The sequence below is a fragment of the Rhamphochromis longiceps genome, linkage group LG16 (assembly GCF_057381845.1).
Source record: "Rhamphochromis longiceps isolate RC_006_pf linkage group LG16, R_longiceps_female_GT1.1, whole genome shotgun sequence".
In the NCBI taxonomy this organism is placed as follows: domain Eukaryota; kingdom Metazoa; phylum Chordata; class Actinopteri; order Cichliformes; family Cichlidae; genus Rhamphochromis; species Rhamphochromis longiceps.
Genome location: NC_140572.1, coordinates 14,350,092 through 14,376,881, shown reverse-complemented (window position 1 = coordinate 14,376,881; position 26,790 = coordinate 14,350,092). Strand labels below are relative to the sequence as shown.

Here is a 26,790-nt window from a genome sequence, read left to right as displayed (position 1 = left end):
AATTGGTTCATTTAGTTTTCTTATAATAGTATAGCATATAATAGTAATATTTTGCATTTCCTTGTGCTTTTAAGTTTTGATATTTACTAATGTTATGATCTCAGACGACACATGAGCAACAAGTATAAGTTTTTATGGCAGCTTTTATATTGATACTTTTTATAATTTAAATATTTTATTGTTTTTTTTATTCACCAAAAATGGCGACGGTATGAAAGTGAACCACTTAATAAAGCAAAGCAGTAGTGTTTGTAGAATCCTCAAACCCCAGCGTGCATTCAAATGTAATTGAAATGAGCCGTTTCCTGTTTTTCTTATTTTATTTTGAAATCTTAGCGGAAGTTGTGTTCTTGGTGCCTTTTTGCTAACTTGTTTGTAGAGGGAAACTTTTCTCCAAGGTTCGCGCTCCTCCTCTTCACGCTCCTGACGTGCAGCCACTTCAGCGGCGTACTCTTTAAGCATTAGCCGCTTTACGAAGTCATCTCTCGGGCTTTTTTCACTTCTTTTCTTAAAACCACCGAGCAAAAGCCTTTCCTGCTATTTTTCAGTGGAAATTCAAAATAAATTCCAAGGAATCAACAACGTGGACCGAGGCGGGATGGGGCGGTCCAGTTGAAGTTGCGAGCTAAAGACAGGCTGAGTCTCCTCCGGTGCTCCCACCACAGTAACGCCAGTCCCCGCCTTGGAGGCCATGGGCTGCGGCTTGCGAAAACTAGAAGACCCGGAGGATAGCAGCCCCGGGAAAATCTACTCCACCTTGAAGAGACCGCAGGTGGAGACCAAAACAGACACCGTGTACGAGTATGTACTGCTAGACTTCAGCTTGGAAGGTAGGCGTGTGGCATATTTAATCCATCAATCGATTAGCTGACAGAAAATGTCTTGTTTGAAGATGTCCCATCAGTGTTTTAGAGCTGCACATATTTCTTATAACGATGATATTCATCCTCTGTTGCTTCACACTCTGAATACAAACTACAGCAAAGATAAACGGACTGACAGAAAATGACCCACTAACAGTTTCTGATAGTCCGTCGCTTTTTGTGTTGCAACATCATATTCATGAGCACATAGCAGGTTTTCTTTGTCTTATCAGAAATCTATTTGCGTAATCTTATTGTTTATACTGATATTGGAACATGTTTACTGTTTTATACAGCAAATGATTCATGAGAAAAATTTTACATTTAACTTTTAACATTTTCCAAGTGCTTCAAAGTTAAAACGATTAGTTGATTAATCAATTGATTGACAGCAAATGGATGGCAACAGTTTTGGTGGATTCTTAACCTGATGCTCAGAACAAATGAAGCAACTTAAAAACAAACAAAAATATAATTGTATTATTATTGTTTTTTATTATTATTATTATTATTATTATTATTATTAGTAGTAGTAGTAGTATTAGTGTCTGCTCGGTGATTGACTTTTCCTCCTGTCACCATGTCACAGGCTGGACAGGGCAGAGTCATGTGACAAGATACAATGGGGAAGTATTAACAGAATTTAAAACCAATAACAGCAATCAACACGGGCAGATTATATCGGTTAGAGGATCTGAAGAGGTTAATTTTTAGCTAATCTCCCAGCCTTACAATCAAGTATGCTGTGAGATGTTCTGAGGCAGTGATTTGATTATTCAAAATGTTGATTGAACATTTTTGGTCAGCTGTTGTAGCTGTAGGCTTGTTGTCAGTTTTTCAAATTAAAAGGACTAAACATTTGGCTGTTTTTTGTATTCTCCTCTGTTTTATAAATGTATAAAGTGCATATTTTTGGGGCTGTTGCTTAGATAAGACAAGTGCACCTAATTCAGTTGCAGTTGCATCTCTAGTTTACTTCTGGTACCTCTTACACTGGCCTCAAAGTAAACCATTGTTGCTAATTTTAATGGACCCTTCAGCTGAACAAATAGTTCAGGTTCTTTCCCGTTTCCTCTTAACAAAAGCCTGAAAGTGTTCCTTTTTCTAATTCAAGCATTCCTCTTGTTTATTTGGCCCTAAAATAACCATAAATAGCAAACGTTATGATACTGTAGTTTGTTATTCCCCGGGGAAAAGTGTAATAAAAGCACCTTACAGCCAGACAGGAAGCATCTGATGTCCAGATCACTGTTTTAGAAAAAAAGGAAATGACCTGTTAGTTTACTTTCAAGTGTTTAGCATACATGTAATGAGTTAGCATCTAACTCTTGGTTTCTCCTGGTAACAGGGCTGTTTGCCTTGCCTATCATGAAATAGGTCACCAAAGGTTTTTTGTTTTTGTGCCCTCCTCCCTGCCTTTGCTAGTCACTTGTTACCTCAGCAAACACACGGACACACAGATTGACGTACCTTCTTATGCAGTTAAATGCAGCATCCTTCCAGAGTAAACAACACCACCTGCTCTGATGTGGAGTTTCATTTGAACATATGCGAAGGTTGCTGTTTTTCAAGGCTAATCCCTTCATCTGGTCTCCCGACTGGCTGTTTTCACTGTGACCTATTTGGAAGGAAATGGTGATTAAGTTCTGAATGGGAGCTGAGCACGTTAACGTCAGGCCAGCACAATGATGAATTGGGGGAGAAGTACTGCGGCCAAAGTTAGAGGAGGTCAGGGGAGCAAAGTGCTCCTGTTGTGCTGTCTGCAAGAAGGTAGCAGTAGAAGCTACCATTGTCTGAGCTGTCATTATTGACTGATAAAGCTGCAGATTTCTCTGCACTATTATAGTTACTATTATAATCTTTGTTATTTTTGTAGTAGTAGTAACAGTAGTAGTTTTGGTGAAATGTATTATAAAATTAGTGGCTAAGTATAGGATTTTTTTTGTTTTGTTTTTTGCTAATATGCCACCTTAATGTTTCATTAAGATTTTAACTCCTGCCTTAGATAGTGACAGTTAACCATAATATCTGAACACAGCCTTAAACATCTGCAGCAGTAATATTGATCCGTATAACACTGATTGAACATTTGTTCATCAGAATCATTACTTTTACTTTAACCCTTTAAGACCTACCATAGAACCAAGTCTGCCAGAGCTTATATTATATTTTTACATGCTGTGGAGCCATTTTTGGGATCATTTCAAGTTGCTATACATCAATACAACCATTATAGCCCGAATTTTAATAATATGCATGCATTAAGTGCATAGTAATCACATAAATTGCAAAAAAGTGCAATAAACTACAAAAAAATGTAAAATCGTTTTTGTTTTTTTAACATATATTTCTAGTTAGAGAAATTTAAGAGGCTTATCCCTCAAAACTGTAAATACAAAAAAGTTGCACAAACTAGTTTCCCACCACAGGAAATTTATTTTAAGTGTCTTCATAGTTTTATTTTTGAAATATACCAATTTTCATATACTGCAGGAAAAACGAAAATAAATATTATACTGCAAATTTGCAAAATAACAGCATATGCATCAAAATAAACTATTTCCAGCTGTGCAATATGAGTCCTAAGCATCCCAGAAACGACACAGAAAGTCATAAAGTCAAACATAACTCTTAAAAACACAAGTATAGGCTCATGAGGCCCCGATGGTAAAAAAAAACTACCGTACATTTCCGCAAAATGACATCACTTCCGGTTTCGGGCAGGTAATGGCGGACATGCGATAGTTCACGCTGATGGACGTAGGAAGTGTTATGAACAGCTGATCGGATCGGCAAAGCGTGTTTCTGGAATATTATGTTTTTGTTGCTGCAAGTGCTTTTTATGCAGTTTTTGCAAAGCTATATGTGGAAGGAAACTGTGACCTAGGACAAGCTGATGGCATAAGATGTAAGTACAACTCCTCCGGTTTCATATGCAAAAAAAATTATTGCGCTAGCTTACGTGGCTGCAGTACTACCGGGATTTAAAAATAGTTACGCAAAATGGAGCGTGTCCGCTCTGACCGGCTTTAAAGGGTTAACTGCACTTTACTAATAATACACAGTCTGACTTGTAGTGAGGTGTTTTCGTAGCATGTTATTGGTACTTGTATTTAAGGAACGGTTCTAAAAAGTAGTTCAGATGGTGATTAACTTTATTAGTATACTTTAGATACTACATAACATATGGGTGAATAAAAGTAACAGGTTCGTTGGATTGTTCTATATGTTCTGTGGAATCTTTAATGTTGCCATGGGAATTTTTCTTGTTGACAGCTCTGTGTATGACCCACCAGCAGTGGGTTCATGACCCACTGTGGAAAATTATTTTAAATCTTCTGGTTCTCTGAGCCAGTCATGAGCGGGCAGTCATGGGTTTTGCCCTCAGACACACTTATAAATACAGTATTTTAGACAGAGTGTGTGTGAGTCATAGATCTACTTTAGACAAACTCTGGTTCACACGAGTTACAACAATAATGAGCTTTGTGAGGAGTCCTTGCTTCACAGCGGATTCATTTCTGTAACACAAAATTAATTTGTGCTCAGCAGCAAAGTGATGGATCACACCAGGGCTAGTGGGCTTAAATGACAATAAGAGTATTAATAAACAATCTGAAGTTATCCTGTAAATCTCGGTCACTTATATCTCTATCAAACCTCGACACGAGGCTCAGAAGCGCTGCATGTTTATGACTGTTTGTCTGAAGGGGGCTTCTTTTCTTTTGTGAGTTAAGTGTGAGAATAGCACATTAATGTTCAGGCTTCCTGTATTCTTGGATCCGTGTCATGGAATCTCACTTGAAATGTGCAAATATCTCTTGCTGAGTGTGAAGCTCCATAATTGGCACAGCTAAAGATAAACTGGAATGATTCCAGTCTGTGAAGGTCTAGTACAGACTGTTAATCTCCCCATTTTATGATTTTGTGTATTAAAAAAAGGGGGGGGGGGGTGTGGGGGGTCTGTAGTGGTTTAGTCAGTTGGATTTTTTCTTGCCAAATGAGCCACGAAAATGATCCTCAAAAAGCCAATCTGTGCCACCAAATGTGCACCACATTTACTGGCTGGTGATCAGATTTCAGTTGGATTGTTTTTAAGGACAGATTTTATGTAGGTTTAATGTTTGAGAGCATGACTAACATTCCTGATGAGCACCTGGCCTGCAGATGTCTTACAGCCACCAGAGGTCAGGTTGAACTGTATGCCTGTGCATATTTATTTATGAAACACATCAAATCAAATCACTTCTATTGTCACAAGAATTTCACTCACATGTGCTGTCCCAGTGTACCAGCACATGTGAGTGAAATTCTTGTGTGCAAGCTTCACAAGCAACAGAGGTGTGCAAAATACAATAAGAATCTGAGAATTATGAGGATAAATATATGTACAAATATAAGAATGTATGCGCTTTACTGAATATGTATACCAAATATGTGTGTATATATATACGTGTGTGTGTGTGTGTGTGTGTGTGTGTGTGTGTGTGTGTGTGTGTGTGTGTGTGTGTGTGTGTGTGTGTGTGTGTGTGCATATATATAAAATAAAATACACAATATACAGAGGTAAGCAGTTGAATCGCTGGGTATCTTTATGTTTGTTTAATATTTAGGTAGATTTTTGTTAGTACCTCTAAAAATTGTGTTGTTTGTCCAGTATTATGCCAAATGTTGGGAAATGTAATATGCAAACATAGGAAACATCCCACAGTGAAGTGCACTAGTGAGATTGTGGGGCAGTGAGCAAGTCGGCTCTCATCCAGTTATAAAAATATTTAAATGTAACATTTCTCATTTTGCCCAGAATACTGTTTATTCATTTAATTAGTTTGTCAGTAATTTGGCTCATCCTGAATAAGGATGAGTTACACTGGACATTGGTGTCTCACTGGCAAACAGGAAGTGACACATTACAAAGCTGTATGGTGGAGGCGGGTAGTTGGGTCCTTACTATGTAAAATCACCTTGACACAGCTGTTGTCCTGAACTGGTGCTATATAAGTAAAACTGAACTGACTCAACAGTACTCTGAACAACCCAAATGTCACATTTTGGGTTTAAGAGCTTTGCTCGTTGTTGTTAGCTCAGCCTCACTGCTTTCTCACTGAACAGAGCAGAGAGGGTGAGTGTGGTGCCTGTGCTGGGAAAACAAGACCTCATTGTTAAAGGGTCCTGTCCTTAGCTCAGAGGGCCTTTTTGAGGGAAACAAAATCCACTAAATATGTATGAAAATCTTTAGATTATTATTTTTTTAAGTAGGATCACAACTGGATTTCATAAATTCAATTCAATTTTATTTATATAGCGCCAAATCACAACAAAAGTCGCCTCAAGGCGCTTCATAGATACAGAGAAAAACCCAACAATCATATGACCCCCTATGAGCAAGCACTTTGGCGACAGTGGGAAGGAAAAACTCCCTTTTAACAGGAAGAAACCTCCGGCAGAACCAGGCTCAGGGAGGGGCGGGGCCATCTGCTGCGACCGGTTGGGGTGAGAGAAGGAAGACAGGATAAAAGACATGCTGTGGACGAGAGACAGAGGTTAATAACAGATATGATTCAATGCAGAGAGGTCTATTAATACATAGTGAGTGAGAAAGGTGACTGGAAAGGAAAAACTCAATGCATCATGGGAATCCCCCGGCAGCCTACGTCTATTGCAGCATAACTAAGGGAGGATTCAGGGTCACCTGGTCCAGCCCTAACTATATGCTTTAGCAAAAAGGAAAGTTTTAAGCCTAATCTTAAAAGTAGAGATAGTGTCTGTCTCCTGAATCCAAACTGGAAGCTGGTTCCACAGAAGAGGGGCCTGAAAACTGAAGGCTCTCCCTCCCATTCTACTTTTAAATACTCTAGGAACAACAAGTAAGCCTGCAGTGTGAGAGCGAAGTGCTCTAATAGGGTGATATGGTACTACAAGGTCATTAAGATAAGATGGGGCCTGATTATTTAAGACCTTGTATGTGAGGAGCAGGATTTTGAATTCAATTCTGGATTTAACAGGAAGCCAATGAAGGGAAGCCAAAACAGGAGAAATCTGCTCTCTCTTTCTAGTCCCTGTCAGCACTCTTGCTGCAGCATTTTGGATTAGCTGAAGGCTTTTCAGTGAGTTTTTTGGACATCCTGATAATAATGAATTACAGTAGTCCAGCCTGGAAGTAATAAATGCATGAACTAGTTTTTCAGCGTCACTCTGAGACAGGATATTTCTAATTTTAGAGATGTTGCGCAAATGGAAGAAAGCAGTCTTACATATTTGTTTAATATGTGCGTTGAAGGACATGTCCTGGTCAAAAATGACTCCAAGGTTCCTCACAGCGTTACTGGAGGCCAAGGTAATGCCATCCAGATTAAGAATCTGCTTAGATACCATATTTCTAAGATTTTCAGGGCCGAGTACAATAACCTCAGTTTTATCTGAATTAAGAAGCAGAAAGTTAGCGGCCATCCAGGTCTTTATGTCTTTAAGACATTCCTGCACTTTAACTAATTGGTGTGTGTTAAATAAATAAATGAAATTCTACCCCTTGTTCAAGGACATCATCACCTCTCCTTGAAGCAGTGAAGCATTTCTGGGACACGTAGTGGCGATCACACACTCACACACCCATCATGTATCTCCCAGTGCTCCCAGTCAGCTTGGCCTGATTCCACTTTGAGAGGAGACTGGACTTGGGGCCTGGAGCCCGAGGCAGTACATCAAAGTGCCTAATGGCTAATGCTTCCTGAGGTTATCACTAGCGGAGGGATATATATATATATATATCTCATATATGGTATGCATATTCTGTTTCTGTAGGGGAAAGAAAGCATGTCGAGCTGAGTCTTTGTAGTTATTGATCTTTTCATAGCAAACTGCTCACAGTGCATCTTACATCCGGACAGCGCTGAGCATCCCGATCATGTTATGCCAACAAACTTGCAGCATCTCCCGTCTGTTTTTGGTAGCTTTCACACTAAAATGCAGAATTTCCATCTGTAAATGAAACTTTCTAAAAACGTTTTAAATGATGGCTAAATCATCTCTAAATGATTCCTCTTTGTTTAGGCATGTGTTTACACTTTGTCCATGGGTCATCTTTCCTTTGCACTGTTTACCTCAGCTGTAGAGATTCTGCGAATCAAGAAGGTGCACAGAAAAATAATAATAATTAAAAATAATAATAATTACAAAAATTATATATAGCTCTTTATTTTAAAAAAATCAACATATTCTTAAGACCTGAGAGCTTGTTTACGACTTCCTGAATAAAGAGAAAATTATTAGTCTTCCAGAAACAGAGCGTCATTAAGCTTAACTCAGCCTGTCACATAAAGTGATGGATGATGTAGCCTGTTGTAATAGTGGACTTAAATGGGCTCATATCAGCTACACGGTAAACGTCCCAACAGATTGCTGGTGTTACCTTCGCTTTTTGAAGCAGTTTTCCGCGCAGTTTGTTTTCTTATGTTTGTTTGTCTCATATAAAAATGCCAGGTAGCTTTATAGGTTCCTGTGTAGCATGCTCCTTCAAACTCCTGTTTGTTCTTGTAACAAGTGAGTTACTCCTGTACAGGCTAGAAGCAGTGTTGACAGAAGAATAGCCTTGTCCTGTATTTCCCTGCTCATGGACTAGCTTTGTGCAACAACTGAACAGGACTGAGGGAAATCAGGGAGTAGATGGTGATGTAAGGTGACGTGAGGACCACATCAATAAACTGGAGGATGGTTGGAGTGATGTTTATTCATGACTGACGGTGATTTCAATCGCCTTCCTCTGAGAGAGGATTGGGTTGTGAAGTGGTTTGACTGACCTCAGCCTTAGATGACTGTCCCAGTTGTGATGAGGCGTTTACTGTTTCTGCCTGCCAGGTCTATTTATTATCTCCAGAGGGTAGCGCAGTTGTCTGTAATCTCAGTCTAATCCTAGTATTTAAAGGTCCACGACAGATCCTTTCAGATTAAAGTTTGTGTTTTAGGTATTAAATTTGAAGGAGATTTCAAGGACACTGAAAGGTAATGCAGACCTAAAAATGTAACCATGAATGACATGAATAATCTGAAATGATACATATTGAAAGTACATGTGTTGTTGGTGTTTTTTGTTTTTGTTTGTTTGGGGGGGGGGTTGATGTTAGGAAAGCTAACATTAGCATTGAGCACGTTAACAGCCAACAGTCAGCAGTCATGCTTACTGGTCAACTGAGAAACAGAAAGCTGCTTTTCTAGTATTCAGATCTGCCCCTGACTCAAAAAGCTGGAGATGATGACAGGAAACCATCTGTGGGCCTCATTTTATTACATGATGTGTTTGAAGCAGTGGACTGGTCTCTCCAGCGGGAGACATTACATGGTGTAGGAAGCTGACATCAAATGCTCAGCAGTTTGGAGGTATTTGTTTCCTATAATTGATGAAGCGAGTTAACAACTAAAGAGCTCATTCAAGCTGTTTTGGCTTTTCCTCATTTTTATCCAGATCTGATTTTAGGCAAACAGTGATCATGTCAGGACTTGTGCAGCACCCACTGATTTCAGACACGCCCTGGATCGCTTTTTTTCTGGTATGAGGTCTGCTGCAGGAGACTGCAGACACGCACGCACGCACGCACGCACGCACGCACACGCACACACACACACACACACACACACACACACACACACACACACTGTTTGTACCATAATCACAGCTTAGAGGTTTGCATTCACCTCTTGATCCTGCTGATCAGTTACTGTTCCTCACCAGCAGCATTCGTATTTGAAGCAGATGAGCTGATAGTGGCTTTGAAAACTAAAATGTGTCAATTAATATTGTTTGCGTTAATAATTAATTAATAAACATGTAGCGATAGAGACTTCTGTGCATGTGTGTTTTACTATTACTGTTTTGTAATAGCATCCTTTTTTGGGGCCGACATTTCTACACAGATTAATTGTGAGACTATGCTGGTATTTAAAAAAAAAAAAGAAAAAAGATACGTTAAAGATAATGACTCTATCTACGATCCATTTAAAAGAGGGAATCACCAGACAAGCCAAGATACCATTTGACAATACTTTGCTCACAATATGATATTGTTGTGATTTTTAGTATCTTTCAATAACACGTGCAATTTATCATCTTTAAAAAAAAATAAAAAAAAAAAGGTTAATAATGTCCTGAAAGTTAAACTGTCAGTATCAGTTTTATTCAATAATAAGTTATGACATTTCTTTTTCTTTTTTTTTTCTATTTCTTTTTTTTGGGGGGTTCAAAGTAAGATCAATCAATCACACCAACATTGTTACTAAAACCTGCCATAACTTGGAGTCAGTCTGCTATCAGTCTGCAACTGGATGGGGTCAAGTTAACATGCAATCTGTTTTTGGAAATACATCAATTAACTGTGATAAATCATTAAAAATCACACAGCAGTCGTCTGTCTACAAAGAAATTCATGTTAAACTATTATTCAAGTCCAAACCTTCAACAATCTCTCTGAGCGACTGCAGTTAACCTAAAGGTTGCTCTCCTTTCTTCACTTGTGTGAAGTCATGAGGTAGTTTTGTCAGCTAAGTGTGCCCAGTGTTGGCTGGGCTCAGCTCATGATGAGCCCTGAGCATGAGGTGACCCTCTCGTTTGTAGTGCCCCAGAGTATTTTAAGTATTTTGGTATCCCTATTTGCCATATTGTGATGCTATGCTGGGTCTTTTTTATTCCCTCCAACCCTGTTTAATAGAGGACAATAACTTCACATAAGAATAAAGTTCAAAACATACTAGTCCCTGTTCTCCCTGTGTGGTATTTATGTGCCAAAAGCATTAATGTGGTGGTCCTCGGTGTCATTCACTGTCTCCTCTGGGAGTGTCTCAGTCAGACAGACTCCCCACTGACATGGACATCAGACAATGGTCTGAGAAAGAAACTTCATCCACGGGGTGGACGACTCACCGCAGAGGCAGCTGATTTTGTTGAATTGTTGCATACCATTAAATGGGCATTTTAATAAAGGAACAAACTCTTTGTTAATCCCCATCACACGCACACAGTCTTCAAGTGACCTTAATTTGTTGCTTTTACAGTATTATAGATTTCTCTAAAATTAATGCAGAAAGTGTAACTTGCTTTGGCTCTGTAATTCCAGAACCTTAGATTTTCTCCCTGCTGATCGTTTTTATTCCTCGACTACAAACGATACAAGGACTTGAAAAAACAGACGTGTTGAGGTTCGTAGTGTGGATGTCGCTCTTCATTTATTTGCTCCTCGTTGCTAGGCAGCTTTCCCTTTTTCACACCTTCACACATGGGTTTGTGAAATCCGTCTTGTAACCCGCTCCCCCCTCCATCTCCCTTTGGCTTTACCTCCCTTTCTCTCAGCTCTGTCACCCCTCTGTGTGCCCTCCTGTTATTCAACTCCTCTTGAACGGCTTCTACATTTTTACCACGTCCTTTCTAAGCTTCCCTTCTTCATCCCCTCCACCACCTCCTCCTTTTTCTCCCATACCCCACTGAACAGAGGCCTCAGTGTGCGGGTCCATGGGCCAAGTGGCAGCAGAATGGGAGGGGGTGTGAGGATTGAAACGGGGGAGGAGACGAGCAAAAGGCTGTCACAAAAGCCTTGTTTAGAGGTGTATTTGGATGCTAACACAGACGTCCTGGGAGCACTGAACTCCAGTTGTGGTGGTCTGTTTTTCTGATGTGGCCACTCTATATCACAGGCCTCATTTCATGATACAGTAGCTGCGTCATTAGCCTAAACAAACTATGTAAACCACTATGTTCCGCTACACAAGCTAACATAAGATGTGACATGATCCTAAACAAGCTAAAATTAGCTTAAACAAGACACATTCCTAGCTTAAAATAAAGGCACTAATATAAAGTACTACATTATGTTAAACAAGATAACATTAGCTGCTATGTTAGCCTAAACAATTTAACAGCATGTAAAACAAGTTAATTTTAGCTGATATACTAGCCTAATCCTTTGAACATTAGCTGCTACATTAGCCTAAAGAACCGAAGATAAATTGCTACCTTTAAATAAAAGCATTAACAAAAGCTGCTACAATTTCATATTTGTCTAAAAAAACAAACAAACCACGAGCTAATAAAAACAGTAGTATAGGAAGATAACTGGTGTAGGAGTCATTTTTCTTGTGCCCCTATCTTTATCACCACTAGGGGGTTGTATTTCATTTTATGCACTTGTTATGACAGGCAGGTATGAGGTTATGTAGGGTCAAGGTTAATTCTGTTCAGGTCTTGCTGATGAGACGGGGCAAACGGTTTTCTGCTGTGCTCAGTCTGGTTAAATATTGTCTTTGTTTAAATGGAAAGATAAACGGGCATTGCAAAGGAAATAAATAGGGCTGGGTATCGTCACTGATTTCTAGAATCAATTCGATTCCGATCACAAGGTCCCGAATCGATTCGATCCACGATTCAATTCGATTAGATTCGATTCAATTTGATTTAAATCTGGAGAATTTTGCCTCAGTCAGAAATATTATAATTCAGATCAGTACATTAACATATTTTTCTATCTATAAAAAGGAAGCTGACACTCGCAAGACTTTATCAAAGGTGTGAGCGTCACAGCAGATGCCTTTGTGTCAAAGTAACTGAAGATAAAACACAGAAAAACATGAAGGTGATTTTCCTGGCCTGGGATTTTATAAAAATATTCTGCAGTACATCAAAAACGAAAGAAAACCATTAATCAACATATGAACATTACCTCTGACGTTACAGCTGTTTTATTAGAGACACAGCTGAGCGTTTTGCATTTTGCATAATTTTAAAAAGTTGACATTTGTTCAGAAGCCTGTTGAACAGCAGAAATTAGGTTTTCTTTTCAGAAGTAAGAAAAAGGAAAAAAAAAAACAGCGGCCGACAGCGCTGTAAACAACGGTAGACTTGTGCGTAACAAGCAAGCGAATAATGTAGAAAACAGATTTTTAGACGGGAAACTGTTCTTGAAGTACAGAGAGAGAGAGAGAGAGAGCTGTGTATGAAGTGTGGTGGAAGCAAAACAGCAAAAGTCGGAGGGAATTCATGACGATGTTTATGTGAAGCGTAGTTTGGATCTTCTTTTGCTGCTGGTTCGGTCAATATTGTTTGGAGAGAGATCAAACTAACAGCTTTAGAATCAGCGCAAAAAGGGCGTAAACACAAAGCGCGGACCTGCCGACAGATCAGAATCAGCGAGCTGTCGGCATTCAGCCCCGACCGTGTCGTGCCATCGGGTGAGAGAAAGGCGACATCTCACTGATTCTGATCCATCGGCGGGTCCACGCTTTGTGTTTACGTCTTTGTGCAGAATCCGTGTTTCTGCTCTCATTTACTGTTTTAGCTGTTTGCTGGTTGTTGAACTGTTGTGAGGTTTAACCTGAGATTCTGGCGTTTCGGGCAAAATAAATTTATATTAAAAAATCGATTCAGGATTTTAATGAATCAATATCACGTTATCCAAGCCAGAATCGATTTTAATTGATAAATCAATTATCAAAACCCACCCCTAGAAATAAATGACTGAATATAAATATCGTGAATATAAATGAAAACAAAGATTTGGCACGGTGAACTGTGACTGAGTGCACGTAAAAGCAACGCCTACTAACAAACAAGTAGCAACCAGTAGCATCAAAATATAGGATTTACTTGCTACAACAGCGATATTTAACTTTTATCATGTACGTCTGATTTTTTTCTTTCTTTTTTTTTATATTTTAAAGTTCAAAAAGTTTTCAAAAAAAAAAAAAGTTCATAAATTCCAGGAAAACTACCACTTTTTATGGGACTTTCTCTGTGTTGAGGTACTTGGATTCACTTCATTTCATGACTGCTGTCCTGTGCACAAGTTCTCTTTAGAGCTGCATCACTGTTTTCCAGCAGCTGCAACATGTGTTAAATTTAAATTCACCTCAAGCATTGAAAGCGGGGTTTAAGCCCACAGGAATGCCTGTAAACTGTTGCAGCAGTCGCCCGACCCTGGTGTTTACTGGTTTTATTGAGGTTCTGGTGGTCTTCATTCTCATGAAGGGAGCCAGCCAGACAGCTCATTCAGAGGCTGCAGTGATGTCAGCTGCATGCTGGTCTCCCAGGTCTCTTGGGTGTTTGTTCACGAGAATGTGGGGTGAATGCTTTTTTTGCCATCTTTTATACACACACACACACACACACACACACACACACACACACACACACACACACACACACACACACACACACACACACACACAGTCTTGTTTTCATCGCTTCACAGGCTGCTGTACAGTCTTTCACTCTGTTCCCTAAATTTAAGTCTTATCCAGAGTTTGTCCCAGTAAGGGAGACGGGAATTCCCCACATTGTTTGTGTAAACTTGTATCTCGCAAGATTAGTAATACTGTTACACACAAGATGAGTTGACATCAGGAGACTGTAACCACATTAATTTTCTACCTAAACATCAGTACCCACCCACAACATGAGTTGTGCACAGAATAATGAGAAGAACACACAAAGCTGTGTTGATGCTGACATGCCCTAACCCTCAGTCAAGCTCAATTAGTGGAAGTTTTGTCAGAACAAACAATGAATCTCCACAATGTGACTGTATAAACAGGAGTAAGGCTCTGAAGGCTCTTGCTCTTTATCATTTGTGTCCTTTTTCTTTCCTTGTTTTTAATCATCCTTTGTCCAAAATGTGCAAATTGTTCTTTAAAGTCTTGGAATGCAGTGTGTGTGTGTGTGTGTGTGTGTGTGTGTGTGTGTGTGTGTGTGTGTGCGCGCACAAACGGCGTGTAGCCAAACCCCTCTGAACAGTTGCTCTTTGTGGACACAGGAAGTATGGTGATAGCCGCATGGATTTCCAGCCAGGACTTTAGGAAAAATGGCACAAGACTCCGCCATTCACAAACTCTCCAGCTCTCTCTGCTCACTTCACACCTCTGATGGCTCACAAATGGATAAAATGAAAACAGAAAGGATCTCTTCCCCTTAAGGCTTTAGAGTCGTAAGGGGAAAGGTGTTTATTTGATGGTAGATCATGGAAGGTGATTGATGGAGCCGGTGGTCACATGTCATTTTCAGACGTCATAAAAGTTGGATTGATTTATGAATAATCAATAAATGGTTTGTGTGTCAAAGTCTTCGGATGTGTCATTCAACTCTGAGCGCAGGTTTGAAAACTGAGCAGATGATGTCTGTGTGTGCAGGTAGCCGTCCGACAGTCCAGTATGTGTCCTCGCTGTCTGAGTTGCCTCAGGCCCTACAGCCATACTACACCCAAGGCTACCTCTTGGCTGCACTTCACCCCATCATCCTGTCTGTGGGTCGGACTCGCTCGCTTCCCTTCAGCCTGCTCTACCGCGCCATCCTGGCCCGTCCTAGACCCAGGTACGCCAGTCCTAGTCCAACGTCATCAAATTTATCTTAAAACTGGCCTATTATTGATTTTTTTTTTTCTTGTATGTCATGGTCAAAGAAAGCTTTTGCCATGATGTTGTCTAGTAGGTATATGAAAGATAAATGAAGTCAGCTGCATATTTAATGCAGATTGCTGATAGGAGGTCTGACTTGCGTGCTAGCAGAGAGAGGAGACGGTGTTTTGGTTTGACTACTGTTCAGTTTCTGTTGGCTAAAATTCACCTGACAACAGGGATCTCTCAGCAGCCAATGAGGATGGAGTATGTCTGATCTCTCAAACCTACTGGGCTCTGCTGAGGGACCCAAGGGGGCGACAAAACCACCACAAAGAGATATAAAACCCACTGCCAGGAAGGTCAAAACCACAATACCCACACAACAGTCGCAAAGGGACCCAGAATCACCATACACAGCTGAAACAACCGCAAACAGAATAAACATGACTTGACTACAAAGAGAAATAAAACCTCCAAGACTAAACACGACTACCATTCGGAAAAAAACTACAAAGAAACTAAACATGAAACCGAGAAACATAAAACAGCCACCAAGGAAGCCAAACTAACCAGAAGAGTCTGAAAATGATTACCAGCAACACAAAACAACCACGAACAGACTAAATACCAGGAGACTAAAATCAACCACAGAGGAAATAAACATGATTATTAGCAACATGACGGTAAAGTTGCACAAATCAACCAATACGAGGCACGAACATTTTCACACTTTTCTCTCTTGTTTAAACACTCTCAAAGTTCAAACCTTCGTAGAAAAATAAGTCCAGTATTATAGAATGAAACCAAAGATCAAACCCTGTTTTCAGGTCCACAACATGGGAATAGAGCAGCTGCCAGAGAATTCAACATTAATGAATCAATGGTACGGAAGTGGAGGAAGCAAGTAGAATGGTAACTTCTACCTTCCTTTGGCATGTCCAGAAGTCCCAGTTTATGTGCAATGGTTAGCATCTTCTTCTGCCTTTTAGGTGCTACCGCAGGAGCCTTTGACGGTGCAAAACGCTTCATCGACATTGTTGTTTGTTGGAGAGAAAACTTAAAAAGTGCAGCACTTCAGAGTCACACTGTAGCGATCTAAGATTTATGTAAATTTGACAAGCTGAACGCATTCTGTACTGTACAGGAGACACAGCACGAGGTTAATTGACAATGGTCTACAGCTGATCGGGACACAGAACACAATGTGCTGTAAAACAAAACAAAACAAAATGCAAAATTGCACCAAAAAAATCTGCGAATCAGTGAGGCCGCAAAAGGTGAACCACATTATAGCGAGGGACCACTGTATTGCCGTGTTTTCCGCACTATAAGACACACTTAAAATCCTTTAATTTTGTCAAAAATTGACAGTGCGCCTTATAATCCGGTGCACCTATGTATGAATTCTGGTTGTGCTTACTGACCTCGAACCGATTTTATGTGGTACACAGCGCTCAAAAATCTGTCAAAAATGTTTTAGTCCGTTACTGAAGTTGGGCTAGCTGGTATATAAGGATGTGCTACGTGATCGTAGCGACAAAGCTATGTTAGCATAACATTAGCACAGTGAAGCTGGAGGATGAACGCTAACTTTTTTCCACTCGAGAACAACTGAGATAATCCATCCACAATACGAGGTTAGTCATTAATATACTGCAACAACATGGGAATAGAGCAGCTGGAGAGAATTCAACATTAATGAATCAATGGTACGGAAGTGGAGGAAGCAAGAAGAATGAGTTGAGTAAAGTTTGACTTATCTGACTGCTTTGTTTCACTTAATGTGCCTTATGGTCCGAAAAATACATAGGTTTGTGGAGCGTTGTGTTGTTTTTTTCTGTTAGTTGTGTGGGGGGATTTTTTCCTGCAGACTGTGGTGTTATGCTCGTATCGAGTCGCTGTCTCCTCATACTGATGAGAACAAAGTGAAACGTTTACCTTCATGTTGAAACGGTGCTACAACGGTCTGTGCGTACTCTTATCACTACAGTAGCAGCAGCCTGCTGAGCATGTAAATGATTTATTTGTTTGTGTCTGCAGCTCTGTGACAGCTGGACTCTGCTGAACAAGTCTCCCTGGGGTCTAACACTTATCTTTGTTATGTGATTTCAGTAAGCAGACAGCATCCATGTATCACAGCGTGCCGGTGCTGAGGGTGGAGGAGTGGCCTTTACCTGGAGACTCGCTGACGGCTGACACTGTCAGAGCACTCATCGATAGGGTCAGCCATCTTTACCGGTGCATTAGTCAGATCAAAGTATCAAAGAAGGGATTTTTAGTATATATGTTACGATCAAGACATCCTCAATGGATTCAAGATAAATGAGTGGTCAATGTATGATAAAAGCAATAAATAAATACTTTTAATGGCTGAAAAATGTTTGAAAGCAATGTTGGAAAATGCATTCACCTCATCTAAACTTCTTAATCTGTATTTATCTTTGCTGTAGGTGAACAGCAGTGCACGGGGAGGGGTTCGATTCATTGGCTCCGTCCTCCAGCAGGTGAGTGGGATCACCAATGGCCGGGTGCACAGTCCAAAGAGGGCCTGTCGCTCGCCTCCACGTACACCTCCTGAAACACTGCCTGGAGACAGAGAGCTGGATGACAACACCTACAGTCCCGGTAAGACAAGATATTCATGTGGGGACTTTCTGACTGGTTGTGTGACCTCAGGTTCACATCCATGGTGACAATAATGGTGTTATGTGTTAGACTGTCAAATGGTCGAGAAGATTTCACCCTTGAACCTTGTATTTTATGTTATTTTTTTAAGAAAAATGGTAAAATGAGTCATACTTTTGCTCCTTCTCCTTCCAGATTTGAGGTTGCTGGTCTTCTTCCACTCATGGGCTCCTGGCTGTGCTCCTCTGGACTCTCTGGGCTGTCAGTACCACCAGGGGGCACTCTCCATGCGTGTTTCCAGGAAAGGCCACGTGGTCAGTGCTCTGGAGGCTGATTGGTTGGAGCTGACTGCCGCCTACTATCGCAAAGGCTGGTCTCTGGTAGACTCCTTTGTTTACTGGGACACACCTAAAGGTTGGTCTGATGGTGGATGTTAAACAAGCACGGAGCGGTGCATGTATGTTTGTCCTCTGCAGGCTTGAGCACTTAAAAACATTAGTCATGATTCCAAAACTAAAAGACTGAAGAAACCTCAGCTGTCCGGTGACAACAGGTATTGTTCAAACAGTTTGAAAATGGTCTAAAACCCATTCAGATTCAGAACCAACACCAACTTTCAAAGTCATTGCAAAATCTCATCCAGACCAAAGCCAAGTTTGAAACAAGCCAAAAGTCAGGTTCAAAACCAAGTTTCAAACCATTCTACTATGCCCCAAACTAGGGCTGGGCGATATACCGAGTTTTTAAAAAATATCGATATATTTTCATACAAGATATAAGATGTGACAATATCCTTGATATAGTCTATGTTACGTTATAATTATACTTGTGGAGCCACAAGTTTGCCTCTCTTTCGTCCACTTTTGTCTCTACGCAACGTTACTCGGCCTCGCCTCTCCTTCACTGAATACAACTCCCCCTCGCCCATAGCTTCACCTGCAGGCAGCGACCAGATGGACACGGCAAATCTCCGTTAGCGAGTTGTGGGGCTGGACGGCGTCAACGTGTTAGCGAGCTAACCACGCTAACGACATGCAGCCCACAAGGGCTGCACGGCCTAAAATCCTTTCATTTTCTCAAAAATCGACAGTGCGCCTTATGTATGAATTCTGGTTGTGCTTACTGACCGCGAACCGATTTTAGGTGACGGCAATCTGTCAAAAATGTTTTACGACTTTGGTAAGCTACGGAGCTGCAGCGCTTGATGGATTGTCGGAGCATTACGGCTACTGTAGTCTGGACCCTCGCGGAGTGATACGTACTGTGCTTCGACGTAATATTACCGTATTGTGTGTGTATAAGGGCCATAAATGGCACATGTTCGGAGACATGGTTACAAAGAGGATTTCAAACTCAAGGCTGTCAGTCATGCAGTAGAAGTTGGGAACAGAGCAGCTGTGAAATCTGTCTTTGTTATTACGCTCAGCGTCTGTTAGTTTACATTTTGACTGCACAATTATGAGCTTTTTGTTATGCACAAAAACAACATCGTTTTCTTTTATTTATGGAGCATGATTGTTTAATAAATGCTGATAATTTATTTTTGAGTAATTTCTTCATGTAAATCTATGCTGTATGTAAATAAAAATGCCCGTGTGACATCTGGGACACAGTGTGACTAAGAACTCTTTTTGTTCTTAACTTATGGCTTTAAAAAAATATCGAGATATATATCTTATATCGCCACCCAGCTAAAAAATATCGAGATATGAATTTTGGGTCAAATCGCCCAGCCCTACCCCAAACCAGAGCCACAGCTAGAAGCCAATCCAAGTCTAAACCAAGTCAAAGATTAGGTATAAAAACATTCCACATCCTTGTCCAAAACAAGTGTAGCAATTTGTTTAACATCACAGCCCAATACAAGTTATAAGATGGTCCAAAACCAAGTTCAGACCCAATCTTAAACTTTACACAGCTTTGTGTATGTATACACAATACACACACACACACACGTGTGTGTGTGTGTGTGTGTGTGTGTGTGTGTGTGTGTGTGTGTTGTGTACTTATTGTTGTGATTGACATTGCTGTGCTTGAGAGTCACCATCTAACGTAACTTGTATGTGTCTGCGCGTTTGCATGGCCAATAAACACGATTGTGATTCTAACGTCCAGCCCAACAACACTGTAAAATGGGCCCAAAGTCAGAACCTGTTCCAAATGTTTAACTAGTCTGACGTCAGCTTGAAATCCACAAATGAAACCAGAGTTGTCAAAAAAATGTTAAAAAGACTAAAACAAGTTTGAAATGTGTCACACTGATCTAAAGCCACCTGTGTCACGTTGTAAGTGGACTGATTCTTGTATAGAGCTTTTCTGCTCTCCCAGAGTACTCAAAGCTTTCTGTACAACATGCCACAGGCATCCATTCTTCTATGCTTTTAAGTGCTTACTAACCACATTCACACACATTCATACTCCGATGGATGCATCGGAGAGCAACTTGGGGTTATGCAGACTAGGAAGAGCACAGGATCGAACCACCAACCTTCCGATCAGTAGATGACCTGCTCTACCCCCCGTTGTCCAAAACGCTGGAACAACGAGCCTCCCAATAACCTTGAATAAGTCCAAGTGAAGCTGCAGAGCACGAACAGGAAGCGAGGTCGCCAAAGTCGGGAAGACTGCTCCAAATATAGATGCAGTGGGAGAAAGGAACCAAAACAGGAAGTGACTTTTTTGTGTTTATGTCAGTCTTTGGTTTTTGGGTTTTTTATGAGATAGAAATGGATCGCATATGTTTTTCATGTGTTTCATTTTGGCCACAGTTTATTTTGTGCAAACTCGAGTCATACTTTCTAGTCTTTTATGAATTTATTTTAAGTCGTTTTACTGCGTGCATAGAATCAGATAACTTGGGTTTGTTATCCTTCTTCCTAATGAATCGGGGAGCATTAGGCAGCTCGCTGATGGTGCAGGGTGATGGAGAGGTTTGTACAGACGGACTACAACACGAACCCTCCGCGCTGCTGTCCTCTCACACATGAACACGTGGGAACTCTCAACCTATTTCTAATAACTGGGTCATTATCAACCCAGCGACGCTCTCATTTCCCCAGCAGCTGAAACTTGGCTAGCTGCAGCGGTGTGAATCATGTATGTGCTGCCAGACAAGGTCAAGAATCTGGTAAATGTTTGATTGTTGTTCTGTACGTTTTCATAGCAGCATTTAGTTGTTTGCTCTTTTTAGCTGTGAAACTGCACAGTTAGACCACTTGATTCACAAAGCTGACTTGCGTAATGTCATCCAGCGCCCTCTGAGCAGTTTGAGTTCCACAACTGTGACTTTATCAATAAGAACCATGCCACACAAAAATATGAAGATGAATTTTTCTGTTTTCACCACAAAAACGTGACCGTGTGTCTTCCAAACAGACGTTTGTGTCACTGCCACTGTTTGTGTGTTTCAGGCGAGCCGGTGCCTCGATCGCTGGAGGGATTGTTCGTGTACGAGGAGAGAAGCACGTCTCCTCCTGCCAATGACACAATTGTTGTCGAGCAGTGGACCGTCATCGAGGTCAGTGAGATTTTTGGAGAGATGTTTGTGGAACAGAGATGTTTTATCCACTCTTTAAGAGCAAGCTTAGGTTAAACTGTGAGGCTTAAACAAGACAAAAAAAAGTTCTTTTTGAACATTAGTAGCTTTTAACACAGTTTGAGATAAAAAATGACCCGTATGTGTACGTGTGGTTAACATTGTGAGCACCTGGGACAGAATTAGAAAGTCAAATAGACGGTTTGAAGAGTTTGAAGCTGGTCGGCTGGTGAGGCATCTGTTTTTTTTTTATACCTTCATACCTCCTCACATTATACACCATATGACAGTATTTATCTAATCAATAGAAATCATTGTAGTGATGGATTGGCTGACTCGATAATTCCACGTTGTTACTTTTGCTGTCTGTCTTTACAAATATTCGTTTGGTAAACTTATAATGCCATTAATGCACAACTCACCGTGTAGTTACACCAGGGATCGGTTAAGAGCAAAGCACAGAGCCACAAAACATATTTAGGCATGAAAGTGAAGAAAAAGCATCACAGCAAATCCGGTCTGGAAACTGAAATCAACTTTTGTTAAATTCTGTAGTTTCTTCCACTGATTTCATTTTTATTCCATAGGTTAGTAACTGGTTAAATAAAATAGTTTCAGGAGCCACAGGTTTGAGACCTTTGCTGTGCTTATTGGTTGAGGACCCTGACATGACACCTTAGAGCAGAGCTGAGGTCCAGTGTGAAGTGTTATACACTTAGGATGTGACTAGAGGCAAAGAATTGTGCAGCTTCTTCCATGTTTGTTGGCTCTAAAATACTCCCAAACACTCTTTGTTTACTAAGCACAATCCAGTCGTTCTTTCACAGCTCTCTGAGCTCAGCTGTCCACTTTATCAGTGTCTCCATGGAGAGAGAAAACCCCCACAGCATTTCTAAACAATATCATTGCCAGCTTTTCATTCCTCAGTATAGACCAATCATCATAACTACATCGCATTTCCAAGGAACTCCTGAGAGACCAGATCCTGGCCCCCTAAAGCAGGTGTGCTTTGGAGCAACCGGCTCTCAAAGGCTCCCCTTAATGACCGGCTCTAAAATAATCAAATGTTAACATGGAATCAAGCCAGAAGTGGTGTTTACTGAGACTCACGGCTGGCTCTTAGCCAGAGAGGTTGCTTTTTCTGAGCCCTTCTGTTATATCTGGACACGTTGCTCTCCTGCAGGACTCCAATGTGAAAACAGATTACGGGCCACTCCTCCACACTCTGGCTGAGTTTGGCTGGCTGCTCACGTGCGTGCTGCCCACACCCATCATCCGGCACGACAGGTAGAAGAAGATGCTTTGAAGATGTTTTCTCTCCTGAAACATGTTTTTCAGTTTCATTTCTGACCATGCTCCCGTTGATGTGTGCAGTGACGGGAATCTGGCCACAAAGCATGTTGTATTCCTCCAGAGGCCGGTCAGAGGTGAGACAGCCGGACAGCCGAGAAACCAGGTGAGACCTTTTCCACATTCGCTGTGGCCAAGAAACATGATGAGGCAGCTGAACGTTAAGCAAATGTTTAAATGGTCTTTAATCTGCATCTGGCATCAGCGTTCTCTGTTGGATAGACCTACAAAAGCCTTGTGCAGCAGTGAAAGAGGCGAGCTGGTGAACACGTTGGGATGTTAAGCAACTTCAGTTGCTAATAAGTCTCTCAGGTGCAGGTGGAGACCCGAAACAGAGCTAGAATAGACATCACTGCACTCAGCGATGTCAGTGTTGTGCTCCTGCTTTCCCAAAGTCAGTTTGGTTTACAGTGTGTGTGAGGAGGTTGTAAATTCAGACGCCAGCAGGGATGCAAATTTCCCTTTAATTTCCTTACCCATGCCAACATTTCATAATTCCACCTCTCAGCGTAGCTTCCTCACATTAAGCTGAAGAGTTTTTTCTTTGGGATTTTCAAGAAAGCACTTCTAAACATGCTAGTTTTCTTTAGAAAGTATACATTGCTTTTATTTAATGTTGTGACTGGAGAACAGCAGCAGTGTTTAGTGGAAGTAAAGAGCTGACCTGTATTACCAGCATCACCCCGATGAAGATGAATGAAAAATGGCTCTGTTGGATAAGCAGGAATATCCTCTGTGTGGCTAAAGTCCCCCCTGGTGGAGAAAGTCGGTACTACTCGGAGTTCACTGCAGTAGTACTGCAAACTCGTAGGAGGGCAGAAAAACAAAACAGCAGTTACCTGCAAACTATTCCAGGTGTAGTTTTCATGAAGCTGCTTTATTTATTCCAGTCGCCAGTCTGCAGAGCCGCCCTCAAGAAAATCTGTCTTTAGATTTTTATTTTAAATCGTAGTCCATCTGTGTCATTTCATGGTCTGTTATGGGTTCTGACTGGTGTCCCTCTCTGTCTCCAGTCTGTGTCCAGTCACTCTGTGAGTCGGGCAGCCAGCAGCCCCGACCCTCCAGACACCCTTGCTCTGCCTGCGGGAGGCATCGGGGGATTCCCAGTGTTCGGAGGAGGGTACCCCAGCTCCCTATCCCACATGGAGGAAGGTGGCTTTGAGCAGGACGAGGGGAAAGCTGAGGTCACCTGTATGTAAGCAGGTGGAAGTACCCAAGCAAAGAGATATGAACTGTGGAAGGTTCAGACTATTCACCATCTGACAGAGACTTTAATGTAGAGGAGCTCTGCACTTTGAAAATGTTGTTAACGAAGCCATAACGAGAAAACGGTTGGACTTAGATGTGCAGAGTGATGCACGCCTAATAACAGGTGCTCCCAGTATTATAAAGCACAGGAAATATGTTAATGTTATTGTGAGAACTTGAAGGAGCGGGGCTCTGCTTTCTGCTTACAGTCTGGAGTTATGCTCCTTCACAGCTCAGAAACATACTGAAGCAGGAAGAAATCTAGTTTAGTTTATAGTTATTTAGAAAGAGTACAAAAAGTGATGTGGAACTATAACTAAACATAATAGGAAAAAGTCACAGGCAGTTTGGGTTAAAAGGGCCTACTTGTTCTTACTTCAGCCCTCTAAAATCCATGTTTCCTGAGAAAGTTCATGAATGTCAGCTTTAGATTTATATATCAGTGAGACAACATCCTTCAGTCAAGTAATCAGTTGTCAGTAATAAATGTATTCCAGAAACTGTGGAAGGAAAAAGAAAGTAGCACATTCCAGACTTTGACATATGACCGGTGACCTCAGCTTGAAGTGTGTGGATGTAGCTGCTCGGTGCGGCTGCCATCGTCCTGTGTGATCACTGTGTGGTGTCAGTGGCTCTATTAGGTTTAATATCGTACACGATGGAGCTCGATCAGTAAAAATTTGACTTGTTCTTTCATAACTGGTTTAAAGCCCCAGCTGTGTGCGCTTTCTGCTGGCGTGTGTGTATAACTGACTTTCAGTCAGAAAAGCAGCAGAAGTTCAGCGTCTGGACTCGGAGTTCTTTTCTCTCTTTGCTAATGTGCTGCTCATAAAAATCGACGAGGAAGACTCCTGGAGCCTCGAGGAAGATGCCGGGGTGGTGGAGGTGTTGCGCTAAAACGTGGCGATGCAGGGCAGCAGCTCTGACGTGTGAAAGGAGGAGATGGGAGCATTTGGAGTTTAAAGGTGAACTGGAAGTGTCTGTCAGGTGTGTGACGTGAGGAGAGTGAGGGATGTTGGTGTGCGTGACACAGGGCAACTGGAGCACCACTTCAGTGTGTAGCTCTTACGCTGTGATGAAGGCTCTGTGCTGAAAACATACCAGGTATAAATGGTGGGCGTGGCTTCTTTGTCTGAAAAGTGAAGCAGACACACAAGTGCCTTAAACCTGCACTCTTTCTAATGGCCACCAGGGGGTGATACCAAAGGTTGCAGGTCCTATACAAGTCTATGAGGAAACAGCCCCCTGCTTGGACCTCTATAAACACCAGTTCAGTGACGTATTTTGGATCATACTGATGAAAACGCTCCGCTTTGTAAAGTTTGGTCACTCCAAGTGTCAGAGAGGACGACTCATACAGTCGGTGAGCACATGGTCTGAGTCAGAGCTACACCCACAGCTCATTACATCCAAGTTCTGATGATGAGATCATCACACAGTTTACATGTTTTGGAATACATTTATCTGATATTTAGCTCTCCACTGAAGTTTTGTTTCTATTGTCACATATGATGTTTCACAATTGTTTTGTGGTTTCACCAGGTAACCACACAAAAAGAGAAAAGTCACTGAACTACTTGAGCCACCGTACGGATATGTAGTTAACCTATATACCTCCCCAGTACATGATGAAAGCGAGGTGCCTGAAACAGTATATTTGTATAGAAAAGCCTATTTCTCTGAGATGTTACAGCTTTTTCAGCTATTACTCTGGAAGTCATTCATACAGCTCATCGTGTTTAAAAGTATTATTTTTCCTCCTTCATTTTAAAGGTACTGCTAATATTCCTGCTGCTTTCCAGACATTCAGTGTTACACACATCCTAAATGGATGGAGGGCTCTTTTTCTGCTGTTGTGCATGTGTGTGTGTATAAGTATATTAGATGATAAGTGTATTTGTCTCATTTATATAAAACATTTCTAAAGCTGAGCTTTGAAATAGAAGCGATCGATGTCGTTTGCAGTCTGTGATGCACAAATACAAGAAATGTGAGTTAAATGCCACAAACATGAATTTCTAACAGGTGCCATGTTGTGTGAATAGTATCAAAATGTTTTTTAAAAAAAGACCCTGGAAACTAATTTTTCGAAGGGAGATTTGAGATTTCAGGATGAGGGAGAGCTTCCATGCCAATTCCTGATTAAACTATTGTTTGTTCTGGGATTTTATAAAGGGAAGTTACTTTATAATAGGACACAATTGGGACAAAAATATGGAGTGACCTTATGAATCAGGAATGACTTTTAAGCGGACCTGTTCTTCTCATTTTCAGATTTGATCTTGGACTGGTTTCAACAGTCACATTGCACTATTCCCAGTGAACCATTCTTATTAGCGCTGATCTTCAGTTCATCCCGTCTGAAGCCACTTTTAGCTTCCTTTAAGCCAACTTTATTACGATTGGCTGCCCTTCGTTAAGCGTTTACAGGTGGGTGGGGCTTCTGTGTTTTCAGCCTGAGGGGGCTTTATTAGAGCAAACAGTAGAAATGGCCAACGTGTACATACCCTGAACTCATTATGTTAATGTTTGCTTTGTTTAATGAGCTCGATGATCAGAACAGTGCGTCAGGAAATGAGGAAAGCAGAGCAGGTCTCCTTAAAGATCAACTTTCAGGTTAATCTGAGGACTTTTATAAATAAGGTGCTGTTTTAGTTTGAATGGAAATGTATTAAATGGGTGTTCACTGTCAGTATTAATATTCTAGCTTTTCCCTTTTCCGAGAGTTGTACATTTCCCTTCCTTTATCGTGGCTGTTATTTTTTATTAAACAGTATTTCCCATGTCTGACTCACTGATTAA

The 26,790-nt window shown here is 41.1% G+C and overlaps 1 protein-coding gene across 1 annotated transcript; it reads left to right on the top strand.

Moving 5' to 3' along the window:
- The first annotated feature begins 392 nt into the window (after positions 1-392).
- Positions 393-26,746, top strand: rftn2 (raftlin family member 2). The gene is made up of 9 exons (XM_085383617.1): positions 393-830; positions 15,024-15,204; positions 17,343-17,451; positions 17,681-17,855; positions 18,051-18,269; positions 21,266-21,372; positions 22,574-22,677; positions 22,765-22,846; positions 23,754-26,746. The coding sequence occupies exons 1-9, from the start codon at positions 692-694 to the stop codon at positions 23,937-23,939; spliced, it is 1,302 nt and encodes a 433-aa protein (XP_085239743.1). The 5' UTR covers positions 393-691; the 3' UTR covers positions 23,940-26,746.
- Positions 26,747-26,790: the final 44 nt, after the last annotated feature.

Bases quoted from the DNA above. Each gene is read 5' to 3' on its own strand.
- rftn2 (XM_085383617.1), top strand. From the start codon at position 692: ATGGGCTGCGGCTTGCGAAAACTAGAAGACCCGGAGGATAGCAGCCCC. The intron at 15,205-17,342 runs GTACGCCAGTCC...ATGTGATTTCAG, and splicing joins CTGGCCCGTCCTAGACCCAG to TAAGCAGACAGCATCCATGT. The intron at 17,452-17,680 runs GTCAGCCATCTT...TCTTTGCTGTAG, and splicing joins TCAGAGCACTCATCGATAGG to GTGAACAGCAGTGCACGGGG.